The sequence below is a fragment of the Mustela putorius genome, unplaced genomic scaffold (genome assembly GCF_011764305.1).
Source record: "Mustela putorius furo isolate JIRA1106 unplaced genomic scaffold, ASM1176430v1.1 tig00003845_pilon_pilon_pilon, whole genome shotgun sequence".
Classification (NCBI taxonomy): domain Eukaryota; kingdom Metazoa; phylum Chordata; class Mammalia; order Carnivora; family Mustelidae; genus Mustela; species Mustela putorius.
In genome coordinates this window covers 74639558-74655644 of record NW_025421998.1, presented here as the reverse complement: position 1 = coordinate 74655644, position 16087 = coordinate 74639558, and the positions used below count along the sequence as shown (strand labels likewise).

Below are 16087 nucleotides of genomic sequence, written 5' to 3'. Positions count from 1 at the left end.
AATGATCTGGAAGTCTGTGCATTTGTTTTTCCATTTATTTCTTTTTTTATATTTTTCCTTATTACAGAAAGGATATTAGACTATGTTAACCAAAATGCTTACTGCTAGTGAATGGCCTTTTCAAGGAAATTTCAAATGGAATATTTCCTGTCTGTATTTTGTAAGAACCTAGAATCTGAGAACAAATGAGCTGTTGAAATTGAAGACAGCTTATCTATGAGATTGGGTCTCTTGGTGTTACGTGATTCCAAAATCAATCTGAAGATAGTGTAGGCAGTTTGACAGGAGAGCTGTAATGAATAGAGCGCTCTTGTTTTCAGAAATGAGACAAGATTAAATAGCAGTCCTAGTTGAAAATCTCAGGGGTAGAATATTCAGTAAATCTTGAAAATCTGTATCCTGTTTCACTGGTATGAAACAATCCATTCCTTGTAGAGCATTTCTACTCAATAACTCATGGCAGTTTGGGATTAATTTGGAGAGTACTAACTTCTGGTTAAAAATTGCACTGGGCCTGCGGTACCCAGCAAAATTTCCCACTCAAGTGCTTTTGAAAAGTAACAGTAACAGAGGAAAATAGAACTGAGGTCTTCCTTTGGCAAGAATCGGGAAAATTTTTCCAGTACCTTTAGGTGTAAGAGAGTATTAAACCCACTTATTTGAGGCCTACCTGAAATTAGATAGGAGAGCACTTTTATTATTTTCCTCCTACCATCATAGTAATGATTCAAAAAGGCAAGGTTGATAGAAGTTAGAAAATTGGAGGCATATACCTACCGCATGGCTTGTGCTTTTGACAGATCCGTGACCACCTCCTCTGTCTCCTGTCAAGATAGGTCCTTCTGCATTCATTCAGAGACCAGAGCTGGAAATACCTGAGCAGGAAGTTGGTGGTCAGGCACTGGTGAGGCTGCTCTGTCTGGGAGTGTGTCCCAGAAGCACCTCCTGCAGGATGGCTGCTGCAGTGCCCTGCTTCCTGGGACTGCAGCGTACCTCACACATTCATCTGCCTCGGTGGACCACCCAGGGTCAGCCGGTGGCAGCCATGGCCCGGTCTGGGAATGGAACCCTCAAGCACAGGCAGCCGCCCCCCATCCAGCTGTGACCTAAGGTGGAGTTCAGCTGAAAAATTAGCGAAGAGCGAGTGAAGCCAATGACCGTTCACACAGCCTGCTTTACTGTGAACTCTGTAGTTTAACAGAACATAAATACTAACAAGTCAACAACATTATACCTGTGGAAGAACAGTGCGGCTCAGAATGAAGTTATGGTTCTGAAAACTCAGAAGGATAACACCTTAAAAGTATGACACAAAATGGAAAAGAATTTAGAAAATGATGTCCTTTCTCTAGAGAATGCAAGATCAACCGTGAAAGCAGGGCAAGAAAGCCATGGTAGAGAGAGGCTAAGATTAAAGCGGAAGTGTTGGCAAGGAGGTGCGTGAGGTAAGAAACTCTAAGAACTGAAAATGCAATGACATCATTGAACTTGTACTTAGACAGTAAAGAGCGGAAGGGAGATGATGATGATTCTCTTCAGCGCTGTGAAAGACTAACTTAAGGCCCTTGCCCCGAAACAGAAGCAAAGGACAAGAGTTACGATAATGATGAGGAGACAGATACCTTCTCCAGTGACATAGAAGGAATGTAAGCAGTATTGGTCTTCCTTCAAAATAAAGAGAATTAGAAGAGGAGAAATTACCAAGACCATAATGGAAGAAAAAATTTCTAAGCCAAAAAACGTTCTGACTGTGGATTGAAAGAATTTATCCTGTCCCATTTAAGACTGGGAGAAAGAGGTCACAACTGGACAAATCTGTGTAACTTTTTAAAATTTTAAGTACAGTCCCTGTCCCAGTCTTGGTCCTTGCTGGCACATCTACCATTGCTTGTCTCACAGACGCCCAGAACCATAGAAGACAGCCCAGGCCATGCTGACTTCATCCTGTGGCTTTGGGATGCTGTTCCCTGGGCAGCTGGAGCCACTGTACTGTTTCCTTCAGGTGTATCATTTTCCTCATGCTGCTCTAGCCCCAGGGGAATCCAGCTGTAGTGAAGGCTTAACAGTAGTGGAATAATACTTGTATTGAGAGAAAATCACTGGTCTGTTGTCTTTCAGAGCCTAAAACCCAGTCCCAAGTCCCACAGTAGTGGTCCCCTTCAAGGACCACTTCCCTTGGGGCACCTGGGTGGCTCAGTGGGTTAAACCTCTGCCTTCAGCTCAAGTGGTGATCTCAGGGTCCTAGATCTAGCCCCACATCAGGCTCTCTACTGGGTGGGGAGCCTGCTTCCCCCTCTCTCTCTGCCTGCCTCTCTGCCTACTTGTGATCTCTCTGTCTGTCAAATAAATAAATCTTAAACAAAACAAAACAAAAACCACTTCCCTTTTTAGCTCATGGTCTGACACCCAGTGGTCAAGCCTGGTTTTCCTGTTTTCCAGGAGTTAACTCTCAGCATGTCTTTGTCTCTTTAGAGGCCAAAGCTCAAGCCCTAAATTTAGGCCCCAGGAAAAGTAGGAGCTCCCTCTTCCTTCCATGCTAACAGCTTTCCCTCAGCTTTCCATATCCCAGAATCGTCATCTTTCCTGTAATGATGGACCGGTGGCCTGTTCTTCACTAGGTCTATCCCAGCCACCCTCAGGGATGTGGCCTTCCCCTGGGATTTCAAAGGGACAAGCTCATCAGAGCACAAGAGAGCAACATAGATGTCCTTAGACTTGAACAGACCCTTTCATGTTTAATGTTTCTCTCAGTCTGGGTAACTCAAGCTGGACACATGAGCTACATCACGTGTACTGGTTAGGATGCCACTTCACCCGTACAGATGTCTTCTGTAAGATCTTTCCAAGAAGAAAGCTGCTCCCAGGCATGTAGGTTGGGAGTGGGAGCTCAGCCCCGGGATGACAGAGGTGGGGGGCATGACTCTCCCCTCCACAGCACCCTCCACACATCACTCACGGACTTTGCCCCAGGCAGATGGTGACTGACTTTCCATCCCAGGGCGTGCTGCATCTCCACATGTTCGCAGGCAAGGTACCCTCACATGTGAGGGAGAAAGGTGTTTAAAAAAAAAAAAAAATAGTGTAGGCGTCCAGACAGTTTCTCTTTTTTACAAGGGTAAAATTGATCAGTCTCTACCCAGGTTTCTTTGAAACACCGAATTCCAGAATGGGACAACATACTTAGTTGACCCGGTAATCTTACATCCATGAAGATGTCTTTTATGTAAGAAGTCAAGATATTCTCTGATATGCAACATCTGTAAAGAGATTACACTCCTATAGCCCTCTAAAAAAATACATAAATATACATATTCATACACATATCCACTATACAGAGAAAAAAGCTCAAGAAAGCATAAAGTACTTTTTCTTTTTTTCTTCTTCCAATATTTCATTTAAATTCAAGGTAGTTAACATAGAGTGTAGTATTGATTTCAGGAGTAGAATTTAGTGATTGATCACTTACATATGACACCCAGTGCTCATCGTAATGCGTGCCCTTCTTAATGCCCATTGCTCATTTCACCCGCCCTCCATCCACCGCCCCTCCAGCAACCTCCAGTTGCTTCTCTGTAGTTAAGAGTCTCATACGGTTTGCCTCCCTCTCTGTTTTTGTCTTATTTTTCTCTTCCCTTCCCCTATGTTCATCTATTTTGTATTTTAAATTCCATGTATGAGTGAAAGCATGCGGTATTTGTCTTCCTCTGACTGACTTATTTCACTTAGCATAATACACTCTAATTCTATCTGTGTCATTGCAAATGGCAAGATTTCGGTTTTTTTGACAGCTGAGTAATATTCCATAGTGTGTATATCCCACATTTTTTTTTTTTAACCTTTCATCAGTCGATGGACATTTAGGCTCTGCCCATGGGCCCTTTCAATCAGTGCATGTGCCCCTTCAGATCAGTATTTTTGTATCGTTTGGTCACATACCCAGTAGTGCAGTTGCTGGATCATAGGGTAGGTTTAGTTTTAACTTTTTGAGGAACCTCCATACTGTTTTCCAGAGTGGCTGCATCGGTTTGGATTCCCACCAACAGTGTAAGAGGGATCCCCTTTCTCCACATCCTTGCCAACATCTCTTGTTTCCTGACTTGTTAATTTTAGCCATTCTGACAGGTGTGAGATGGTATCTTATTGTGGTTTTGATTTGTAGTTCCATGATGATGAGTGATGTTGAACATTTTTTTCATGCATCTGTTAGCCTTTTGTATGTCTTCTTTGGAGAAATGTCTCTTCATGTCTTCTGCCCATTTCTTAACTGGATTATTTATTTTGGGGGTGTTGGTTTTGATAAGTTCTTTATAGATTTTGGATACCAGCCCTTTATCTGATGTGTTATTTGCAAATATCTTCTCCCAATTCATAGGCTACCTTTTAGTTTTGTTGATTGTTTCCCTTGTTCAGAAGCTTTTATTTTGAAGAAGTCCCAGCAGTTCATTTTTGCTTTGGTTTTCCTTTCCTCCAAAACATGTCTAGGAAGAAGTTGCTATGGCCTGGGTCAGAGAGGTTGCTGCCTGTGTTCTTCTCTAGGATTTTGATGGTTTCCTGTCTCACATTCAGGTCTTTCATCCATTTTGAATCTGTTTTTGTGTCTGGTGTAAGGTGGTCCAGTTTCATTCTCCTGCATGTGGCTGTCCAGTTTTCCCAACACTGTTTGTTGAAGAGACTGTCCTTTTTCCATTGAATAGTCCTTCCTGCTTTGTTGAAGCTAGGTTAACCATGTAGTTGAAGGTCATTTCTGGGCTCTCTATTCTGTTCCATCAATCTGTGTGTGTTTTTGTACCAGTACTGTACTGTCTTGATGATTACAACTTTGTAATAGAGTTTGAAGTCTGGAATTGTGGTGCCTCCAGCTTTCTCTTTTTCAACATTACTTTGGCTTTTCGGGGTCTTTTCTGGTTCCATAAAAATTTTAGAATTGTTTGTTCTAGCTCTGAAAAATGCTCGTGTTATTTTGATAAGGATTGCATTGAATGTGTAGATTGCTTTGGGTAGTATAGACATTTTAACAATATTTGTTCTTCTAATCCATGAGCATGGAATGTTTTCCCATTTCTTTGGGTCATCTTCAGTTTCTTTCATAAGCGTTCTCTAGCTTTCCAAGTAGAGATCTTTTGCCCCTTTCGTTAGGTTTAGATATCTTGTGATTTTTGGTACAATTGTACATGGTTGATTGGTTGGTTTCTCTTTTTGCTGCTTTGTTATTGGTGTATAGAAATGCCACAGATTTTTGTACATTGATTTTATATCCTGCGACTTTGCTGAATTCATGTATCCAATCTAGCAATTTTTTGGTGAGTCTTTCAGGTTTTCTATATAAAGTATCATGTCATCTGTGAAGAGCGAAAATTTGATTTCTTCCCTGCCAATTTGGATACCATTTATTTCTTTTTGTTGTCTGATTGCTGAGCCTATGAAGGGAAGCATAAGTGTATTTACAGTGGTTGCTTCTCAGTGCTGAGACTATCAGTGTTTTGTATTCTACTTCATTGTTTTGTTGTATTTTCCAGAATACATTGAAATAATGTAATTCATTGCTATTCTAAATACCACTCAAAAGTAAAATAAACATAGGGGAAACTCAAACTAGAGAGCATCTGCAAGAGATAATAAAGAAAAACATTTGCAAGGGACAAAATATACTAAGAACCATGTTCCTAGCCTGCATACTGAACCTCAGTGTGGAAGATACAGGGAAGAAAGAGTGTGCTCCTTAAGTGTCAGCTCTTCCTATAAATAAATACTACACAAAATACTATATAAGTTTATAAAGACTATATCTGCCAGTATTTCATCTTAAAATGAAAGACTTCAAGTGCCCAGTGGATAAAGTTAACCCTGAAAATACTATTTTCAATGTTTTCAAAGACTGAGGACTATCCGAAAGGGAAATTTCTACTTGGGGATCACTTTTTTTCTCTCTCTCTCTCTCTCTTCTTCACATTACCTCTTGGTTTATTCATAGGTCGAGCAATACCATAATGTCATTTTCCATGGCCCAGAAGGAAGCTTGCAAGACTACGTAGCACATCAGCTTGCTCTCTGCATGAAGGTAGCCACTACCTGTGTACATCTCCTTTTCTCAGAAAATTTTGAAAGCATGTAGAACTAATCCCTGATTTCTTATCACAGCACAGACAGATGGCTGCAGGATTCACGTGTGAAATAGTGAGAGCCAAAGTGGATGCTGGTTTCTCCAAGGAACAGCTAGGAGACCTGTTCATCAGTAGTGGTAAGACCATTCCAGCAAACTGAATTTCGTAACCTAAGGGCATGATCTTCAGTGATGCCTTTGAAAGGAAATAAGCTTTCTTTCTGGAGGGTAAATTTAACATGACTTTTAAGAATTTAACACCCCAGGGATGAAAATGCAAGCTGAACACTTGCAAAAAAAGTATTTTCGTGTATCTGTGATTGCATTTATTGTTCATCCTGTGCCCCCCCATCTTTTACTTGTAACTTGCGTACTATGTAACGGGTACCAGAGGGATACTAAGGGAGCACGTGATGGGAGTCACCAGCCATCCTAGCAGGACTAAGTATTCTGTCACTGATGCTGTTTAGAATTGCATGATGATCATAAAGAGTAGATAGATATTTAGTGAAGTATTTATAAACTCGCTACAACCAAAGCACCCCTTCTTGAAAAACCTGACATGAACTTCCTCCACTTAACCCTTGGTGCATCATGGAGCGGTTAACATGTTGCACACGTGTGCTAAACACGTTGCACACATTAACAAACTCCTATAATGTCAACTACAGCCCTGTGCAGGTGGGTGTCATGTCTGTTCCAACATGGGGAAGCTGACACAGGGAGGCTCGGTATCTTGCCAGAACAAAGAGTGGAAGAATCAGGATTAATTTGTTTATTAATATAGCTTTTTTTTTTCTTTTTAAAGATTGTCTCTTCCTGTCAAATAAACACAGTGAGAGAGGGAACACAAGCAGGGGGAGTGGGATAGGGAGAAGCAGGCTTCCTGTTGAGCAGGGAGCCCCATGTAGGGCTCAATCCCTGGACCCTGGGATGATGACCTAAACAGAAGGCAGATGCTTAATGACTGAGCCACCAGGGGCCCCTAGACGCACATTTTAAGGACAGGAAGATCCCACCAGAATCTGAATATTACTGTGGTGCATGGGTCAGCCTTTGTTCAGAAACTAGTGGAAGTCAGCGGCAGAAAGCTGTTTTCCCTGCGGCTATTACTAATAATCACTAACATTTATTTAGCTCTGACTCTGGTAGGCCCTATTGTAAGCACCCTGATTTATAAACATGAAAACATTTCACACAGAAGGTTGGAGCATCCTGACCCAAGAATGCCCAGCAAGGACACGGTCCAGCAGGACTCAGACTGCTACCGAGCCTGCCCTACACCACTGCCGGCCACAGCCCCTTAGAAACTCGCCCACACCATTTCTGTATCCCCACAGGTCCACTACAGTTTTTCCAACTTTCAGTCTTATTTCATCTCAAATAAGAAGCTGAACTATTTTGTTCTCACTCTGTCAGAGCAGAGAGCAATTATAGACTGAATTCTGCTCTGCACTCTAAGCTTAGAGAGCTAAGAAAGCAGTGACTCAGGTCGACAGGGATGCAGATGTGACCAGCACAGCATTTCTAAACTTGGGGGTGGGGTGTGCAGCATAAGAGTTCCTCTTCCTATTTCCCAATTTGGTGAGTGGCACAAGTCTCTCAGCCTGTCCCACTTGAAACTCTGGTCTTTTCAGCAGGCTTGACAACCTGAATGTGTAGAGTGCAAACAGGCCGCATTAATGGGTGAGGTGGGGAGTGGGGGGCCCTATCTCCATCTACCGGAGGACGGCGGCTCAACACTATGGCAGCTAGCTGCTGATGGCAGTGAGATCCAGTGTCAGGTGCTCTTGTGACTTTTAAGAAGTTAGAAATCCCGGGGCGCCTGGGTGGCTCAGTCATTAAGCGTCTACCTTCTGCTCAGGTCGTGATCCCAGGGTCCTGGGATTGAGCCCCACATTGGGTACCCTGCTCAGCGGGGCCTGCTTCTCTCTCCCTCTCCCACTCCCCCTGCTTGTATTCCCCCTCTAGCTGTCTCTCTCTCTCTGCCAAATAAGTAAAATCTTTAAAAACAAATTTAAAAAGTCAGAAATTCATTTTTATGTGAAAATGTAGGATTTTCTTCTTTCAGTGTTGTCAGTTATTTCGATTTTTAAAGCCACATGAGGCCTGGATAGAACTCCCCGATCCTCTCATTCATGGACGCCTCGTCTTGGTCCCACATAGTCCATAGTCACAGGCCAGATGGGTCCCAGCACGCCTTCTTCCTCCATCCCGTTGGTACTGTCCTGCCTTGGGCCCCCTTTCCTATGTCTCATCTATTTTCCTGTGAATGGCTGCTGTGCCTGCTGCTTCTCCTGCTCAAACATCTTTCACAGGCAGTCAGACCCTTCATTGAAAGCTGTGATTCCTGCCCCATACATTCCTCTATCACCCACACCAGGCCTTCCGTTAAAGGACCCACCTGAGGGGTTTATCTGACCCTGTATGTTTTAAACTGAGATATTATTGAGACATACTATTATGAGTTTAAGGTTTACAACATGTTGATTTGATACACTTCTTTATTGCAAAATAATTACTATAACATGAGCTAGTACCTCTATTACCTCACACAATTAAAATTTCTCTTGTGCTGAGAATAATTATGATCTACTTTCTTAGTAACTTTCAAGTACATAACACAATATTGCTAACTGTAGTCACCCTGCGGGACCTAAGATCCCCAGAACTTACTCATCGTATAACTGAAATTGTGTATCCTTTGATATCTCCCCATTTCCCTCACCCATACCCCAAGTTGCTGCCAACCACCATTTTACTCTGTTTCCATAAGCTTGGCTTTTTCAGATTCCACATATAAGTGATATCATACAGTATTTGTCTTTCTCTGTCTGACTTAATTCTGTTAGTGTAAGGCCCTCAAGGTGCACCGTGTTGTTGAGAATGGCAGGATTTTCTTCTTTCTCCCTGAGTGAAAAATATTCCAGTTATCTGTTGACAGACACTTAGGTTCTTTCCGTCTGTTGGCTATCGTTGAGTAATGATGCAGTGAACACGAGAGTGCAGATTACTCTTGGAGGTTCTTGTTTCGTTTTCCTTGGATATATACCCAGAAGTGGGATTGCTGGAAAATCTGACATTTTGAATTTTTTGAGGAACCTCCATACTATCTTACATAGTATGGAAATGGACCAATTTATATTTCCGCCATCAGTGCTCTAGGGTTTCCTTTCCTCCTCAGTCTTACCAGAGCTTGTTATCTATTGCCTTTCTGACGATAACCCTTCTGACCGGTGTGAGGTGATACCCTATTGTGGTTTTGTTTTACATTTCCCTGATCATTAGTGATGTCATGTATCTTTTCATGGACTTGTTGGCCATCCGTATGTCTACTTTGGAATATCTGGCCCTTTTAAAACAGATGTCTGTGCTCCAACAGAATATGCTATTTCTTCTTTACATGCCCTTTTCTTTTCTTCTCTCTGAGTCTTAGTTCATGCTACAGCTCTCCTCAAGAATGCTAGAGTAAATACACAACGCCCCTCCCCCCCACACACATATGCTGTGACTACCAACCTCGCAGGTACTTTACAGAATATTATGCTGTACAGTACTGAATAAAACAGATGTGGTTTTTGACCTTCTGGAAATGACAGAAAAAGCCCCTGTTAAAATTCTCTAAGGACACCTCAAGTGAAGGCTTCTCTGATCCCTCCAGATAGGACTTCTTCCTCTGGTGAACATCAGCAGATTTTATTGATAACTGTGCCCCACCTAACTATAGGTCAAGGCCGTGAGGGTATTATTTGAGCTTTGGCCTTGGCCCACACACACACTGTGAGCTCTGTGAAGCCTGGTCGTGTACCTTACTCTTCTAATTTTCTGGGTACACTTAAAGCTCATAATTATTGGCTGATGAGTGGGTGAGTCTCCTGAGAGAGGAAGTAGACAGGCAAAGACAAAGGGAATGCTTGTCCTATGTCCTCTTCAGGTGTCCGCAAGTGAAAGAGCCTGCTTAGTGTGCATGCAGGAGGACGCAAGAGGAGAGGGCGCAAAACTCGACAGTGGAGTAGGTGATGATAGGGCGTAAAGATAGAGTGATCTGGAGTTTAAAAATGAAGTTTTTGAACAGACTGAAGCAAAAAAAAAAAAAAGCCTCCATTTTAACCACCCTCGTTATGTAAGAAGTGGTCTATCACCTGTAAATGGGGCAGGGTTTTATTCTCTCTTCAGCTCAGTAGCTTATAATTGTGAAATACATTTTTTTCTCTTTTTAATAACAAAGGTAAGGCACAAATGAAGGTTTGTCTGCTAAGGCCTTTTTTTTTTTTTTTAAGATTTAATTAATTAATTTATTTAGAGACAGCATGAGTGAGGGGGAGGGGGAGAAGGGGAGGGAGAAGCAGGCCCAGCTGAGCAGGGAGCCCGACTGGGGGCTTGATCCCCAGACCCCCGGGATCATGACCTGAGCCAAAGGCAGACGCTTAACCATCTGAGCCACCCAGGCGCCCTCATCTGCTGAGACCTTGAATGCCGTGGCCCAAGGTAGGCCCCTGCGCGTTGTCATACATATTCCTCAGTTTGCCTTGTTCTCGGTGCCACGTCAGCGCAGAATTCTGGCGAATCTGGTCCTGCCTCTCCTCTCCGCCTCCCTGCTGCTGCCCTTCTACCTGTCGTTGTGGAGGTCTCGTCCCTGACGCTGCTTATTTCCTCCGGCCAGCCCCTCACAAGCCTCCGCAGCGCTCACGGGGTTCATTCTACAGTTTAAAGTTGCGCTTGTCCTTTCCCGGCTGTTATACTCGAGTGGCTATGGGACAAACACTACGGTTCTCTGATCATATGTGGCGAAGCTTAGGGTCTGGCCCCTGATCTTCCCTTGCTGCTGTCCATCCTCATCTCCTAAAATTCCGTGCATTTTAGGAGCTCCCTAGGACCCACTGCTATTGACTGGAGACCAGTGGAAAGATCACGGAGACAGTGCATGTTCGGTAGAGTAGGCGGGGCCCCAGGGTTTTGAGCAGGGCAGGGTCCCCTCCTGGGAGCCAATGGGAGGAGTCATTGATGGGTGTGGTGTCACCTCTTTTGTAGTGCAGAAGGCCCGAAAACAGGGGCTGTTCTTTTGGGGTTTTTTTTGTTTTTTTTTTTTTAAGATTTTATTTATTTATTTGACAGAGAGAGAGATCACAAATAGGCAGAGAGACAGACAGAGAGAGAGATGAGGAGAAGCAGGCTCCCTGCTGAGCAGACAGCCCGATTCGGGACTCGATCCCAGGCCCCTGGGATCATAACCTGAGCCGAAGGTAGAGGCTTAACCCACTGAGCCACCCAGGCGCCCCGGGGCTGTTCTTTTGGTCAGGAGGTGATGGCAAAGGGCCGTGAGTAGAGGAGGCAGAGATTTGGATGAGGAAAAGCATATTCCTAGGCTCTTCCACTGCAGTTTTTAGAATAACGTTGGAATAGGAATTACTTGTCAGTTTTTCTCTTGCGTTTTTACCAAGAAATTAAATTGATCAAATTATATTAGTATAATTGAGGCATATACTGATTTGTAAGGAGTACATTTATTTCCTGATTTTAACCTTATTTGCTTCACAGGAAGAGATTTAAACTACTTGGAAGAGGCTGGGCTAGGATGTTGAACTGTGAGCTTCCACTATGCACGCACATAGATCACCTCACGAGCTTCTCTCAATGACTGCAGAAGAAAGCCAGCAGAGAGAGTCACAGAGAATGAACAAAAGAAAGACATGAGCAGAGTATCTAAGAAGGAAAAGTAGCAAATGTATTTTGAATTATTAGGTTTAAGGGCATACGAGTAGCGTAGTCCATTAAACGTCTAATTCTTGATTTTGGCTCAGGTCGTGATCACAGAGTTGTGAGACAGTGGCCCCTGCTTAGGGCTCTGCACTGGCGTGGAGTCTGCTTAAGGTTCTCTGTCTTCCTCTCCTTCTGCCCCTGCCCCCTGCTCGCTCTAGCTCAAAAAAAAAAAAAAAAAAAAAAAAAAAATTCTAAAACTTATATGGAGACTAAAATAAAAGGTTCCCATGAAGAAAAGAACGTAGAACAAAAGAACACATTAAAAAAAAATTACCAAGCATTATTTTGTGTTTATTTGAAAATAGAAAAATAGAAAATAGAATTAAAATAAAATTCAGAAAAATATTTTCCCCTTCATGCTGCCTTTTGTGAGAGGTAGTCACAGTATGTGGTCCTGTTGCTCGGTGAAGGCGTTATGAAGGTGTATTAGAATTAGATCAGATTTTGCCTCAGGATAAGGTATGTAGTTAGGTCAGCAAGACAGATACTTTTTGAAATTACATGTGACAATAAGCAGCAAAAAAAAAATTTTTTTGGATACTTAGATTGGTATTTTAAAGTAACACTTTGAATCCTTGGGAGAACTTTTCTTTTTGGAAGTAATAAAGATAGAATTACCATAATAACCGTAGTCAGCAGTTGGAGTCCCCATAACAGTTTAGCTCCTTGGACACCACATTACTGAGGCTTTCGGAAGGTTTGTCCCTTGCTTCTTATCCGGACTCAGGGTGTCATCCCTGCACAGCCTTGTTCTAAGTGGACTGTAAAAGCCAGGCTGCTTTCTATCCCAGGGGGGAGATTATCCAGACTTGTGGTCACTTTGGACACAAAGAAGTTAGGATTTAACTATAAATGTAGTAGGTTAATTATTTTGAAACCATCGACTGTTGCTTTAGAACTGAATCTCCAGAACTTTGAATACAAGGTCATACAAAACTGGGCTGTAGCCCTGAACCCAGCCCAGGAAGTGTCTGATAAAGACCATCGGTCCGCAGGAGAGGAGTGGGGCTGGCACAGCCTATAAAGTTGGAACAAAAACAGACAAAAAGAGTCCATTCATTTCAGAAATAGGGCTTCGAAGTAGCCTAAGGCGAGGGAATCTAAATGACTAACTTTCTGGCAAGACGTTGGTAGAAATCTCCAGCTCTCGCATGGGTTGTGTAGCCTCTCTCAACTCTGTAGCAGCTGAGCAGAGGCTGGTTCATCCTTCAGACTGGAAATTTCCTGCTCCTGGGCTTGGTTAGACCTGAAACTCCGCTAAATAATCTGAAGGAGGCACATGCTGTTGAGCAAATAAAATTTACCTTTGCGGGCGCCTGGGTGGCTCAGTGGGTTGGGCCGCTGCCTTCGGCTCAGGTCATGATCTCGGGGTCCTGGGATCGAGTCCCGTATCGGGCTCTCTGCTCAGCAGGGAGCCTGCTTCTCTCTCTCTCTCTCTGCCTGCCTCCATCTGCTTCTGATATCTCTCTGTCAAATAAATAAATAAAATCTTTAAAAAAAAAAAATTTACCTTTGGACCAACTTAGTTTAGGGTGTTGAACTTGAGTAGTTAGAGCAGTCGGTGTGACTTAGTAAAGGAGGTCCTGAGACTGGCATTGTTGAAGACAAAGCTTTTCATCAGAGAAGCCCCGTCTCCCTGACCCTGGGTTGGTACCTGATGGGACACCAGGATAAACCAAGACGAGGGGGACCCCAACCCAGCTGCTTTGAACGGCAGCCCTACCCCCTTTTTGTCTAGGGCACAGATTGTCCGTTTAAGGGGTGATTAATGGAGGAGCCATACAGCCCTTTTTTTGTGGGCCTAAGAGAACGTTAAGTGGTTTTCAAAAGATCTCCGACATTCCCGTGAACGTATTCATTTTATCCCCAGCCTCAGTTCTCCCCGGTTGCTCCCGTGCTCAGGTCCCACCACCCGCTGGACCTCTCCGACAGGATGCGTCCCTCCTCCAGTCCCTGAGACCGGACCCATCCCCCACGCCTGCGCCCCACGTGTGCTCTTCTCAGGAGCGCTCGGCCTCCCCGAGCCGTGCGGCCTCTTCTCCAGCGGGAACAGCAGCACTGTCTCTTGACATTTCCTCTCTGCACCTCTCTCAAGAGGGCCAGCCCCTCAGCTCTCCTGACTCCATCTCAAACCCCTTTGATCTGTACCTTGGCCTTGGACTCTTACCTCCTGCACTCACCTCAGCAATCAGACCCCTGTAGGTGTGTTTTCCTTGGCTTTCCTCTCAAGGCGTTCTTGGCACCAGAGTGCGATCTCAAAGCTGAAATCCAATCCTGTTTATCCTTCTCCTTTCAGACTTGCATGGCTTCCCAGAGCCAGTGGTTTCTCCCTCCCGACACAACATTCTAGTTCTTCCACCTGTCATCTGTGGCCGCGTTCTGAGGCTGCATATCCTCAAGTTTCACCCCAGGCTGCACGCAAGGTGCCAGTGGCCCAGCCCAGCGCAGTGAAGTCAGAACATCTAGGGACGCATCCGGGGAGGGTTCCCTGCAGCCCCGGGGGGAGGACATGGTCGCTGCAGGACCGCTGCCCACAGCTGCGGCTGCTTGATCCCATGCCACTGATGTGACTTCACCCCAGGCTTCTAGCCAGCCCTGACTGGAGCTTTTTTATCAGCTTTGACCTCACCGTCCTGCCCTCTTGCATCTATTCTGACCTTGACCTGATGGCTTAGTCTCTTCCTGCCCCGTTTTCATTCTCTGCTAATGAAAGCCTTCTCCTGACTGCCTCGGAACATGCTATCCGTTGAAAAAGATGCATTTTAAAATGCCACACACACACACCCCGCCCAGTTAGAACCAGTCCCCTCTGGTATGCCACAGCACTTAGCCTAGGGCATACAGCAAGAGGGCCATGGATGAACAGTTGTGGAAATGCAGATACATGTTCCTATGGAGAGTCTGGCTGGAGCCGCGGCTTCAGGCCACTGGAGCTAGCTGTACCCTCGACACAAATTCAGGAAGGATGGAGGCCTTTAGTCCTTGGGTATAGGAAAGCAGATGCTTGAGCCATTCAGCCCGCTCTGGTTTTTATCACCACGTAGAAAAGGTTTGTTGGTTTATCATTGTTGAAATGAACAACAACACACAGTCAGTGTGTTTCTGAAAGAACAGGTGAATGCGGAGAAGCGCTGTGTACCGAATATCCGTGTGGAAAGAGACTGAGCACAAGTGGATGCTGGTTACCGCCCCCACAAAACGACCGCATCCAGAGGGGCTGTTACTGTTTCTAGTGTTCTAGTTTTAAAGCTTCACAGTGTGCAGAGAAGCTATTTCAGTCTCAGAAGAGATTCATTTATAATGTTCAAGGAGTTCTTTTGAAAGTGAAAATGCATTTGTCTAGAGTAACAAGGGGGACTAGCGTATAATCTATTATAATGAATATTTGGGAGAAATGGACTACATGAAAAAATTGCTTATGTATTTTAAATTGATCTCTTTTTCTCAAGGTTAATTTGGCTAAGACTGAGGCACCTTAGAATCTTAAAAATTAAAAATGTTATAATCCACTGGTATGTGGGAAGTAGTAATATGCTTTAACTATAGCGTTAACATTGGAGTGCTCAGTAGGTGCTAAGCACTGTTTCAAGTACATTCCATCTATGGACTTACTTGATTCCTATATATAATCACAACCTTCCATTTATTTTCTATCTTTCGTGTTGGGTCGGTAGGCAATTTAATGCCCCTTTCATAAGGAGGATCACTAAGGCAAGGTTCAGAAGTCCTGGGGTGCCTGGCTGGCTCAATCATTTGAGCATCCAACTCCTGATTTTAGCTCAGGTCATGATCTCAGGGTCGTGAAGTGGACACCTGCACTGGGCTCCGCACTCACCATGGAGTCTGCCAGATGATTCTCCCTCCCCCACCCCCTCTCACATGAGCATGTGCACACCCACTCTCTCAAACAAATAAGTCTTTGAAAAAAAAAAAAAAAAACCAAAGTCCTAGTCCTTCCTCACAACCGTCATGAAACCCAAGTCAAACCTCTTTAACCTCTCTGAGGTCTGTAAAATGAAAGGATGGATCTGCTTCTCTCTCTGAGGTCCTAGCTTCGTAATTTATGAATATTACATGTAGGTGTAATTTCAGTGTCACTTACGGGTTTCTGACCTTTTGTATTTTGAAATATATATTCATAAAATACATACTACCCATATTTATAGATCAGTGAATAATTTTAAATAAAGTAACCACGTAAGTACCAAACCAGGCCAAGAAACAGAT

The 16087-nt window shown here is 43.9% G+C and overlaps 1 protein-coding gene across 5 annotated transcripts in view; it reads left to right on the top strand.

The window, feature by feature from the left end:
• The window catches only part of CTTNBP2 (cortactin binding protein 2), a 150255-nt gene that overhangs the window by 115521 nt on the left and 18647 nt on the right, over window positions 1-16087 (top strand). For all 5 annotated transcript variants that reach the window (XR_006601388.1, XM_013050944.2, XM_004741903.2 and 2 more), the window contains 2 exons: window positions 5972-6058; window positions 6139-6238. Coding sequence is in view for 4 of the 5 variants with exons in the window: in XM_013050944.2 (XP_012906398.1) it covers window positions 5972-6058; window positions 6139-6238 (187 nt within the window). In the remaining variant the exon portion in view is untranslated. The remainder of the gene's footprint in view (window positions 1-5971; window positions 6059-6138; window positions 6239-16087) is intronic.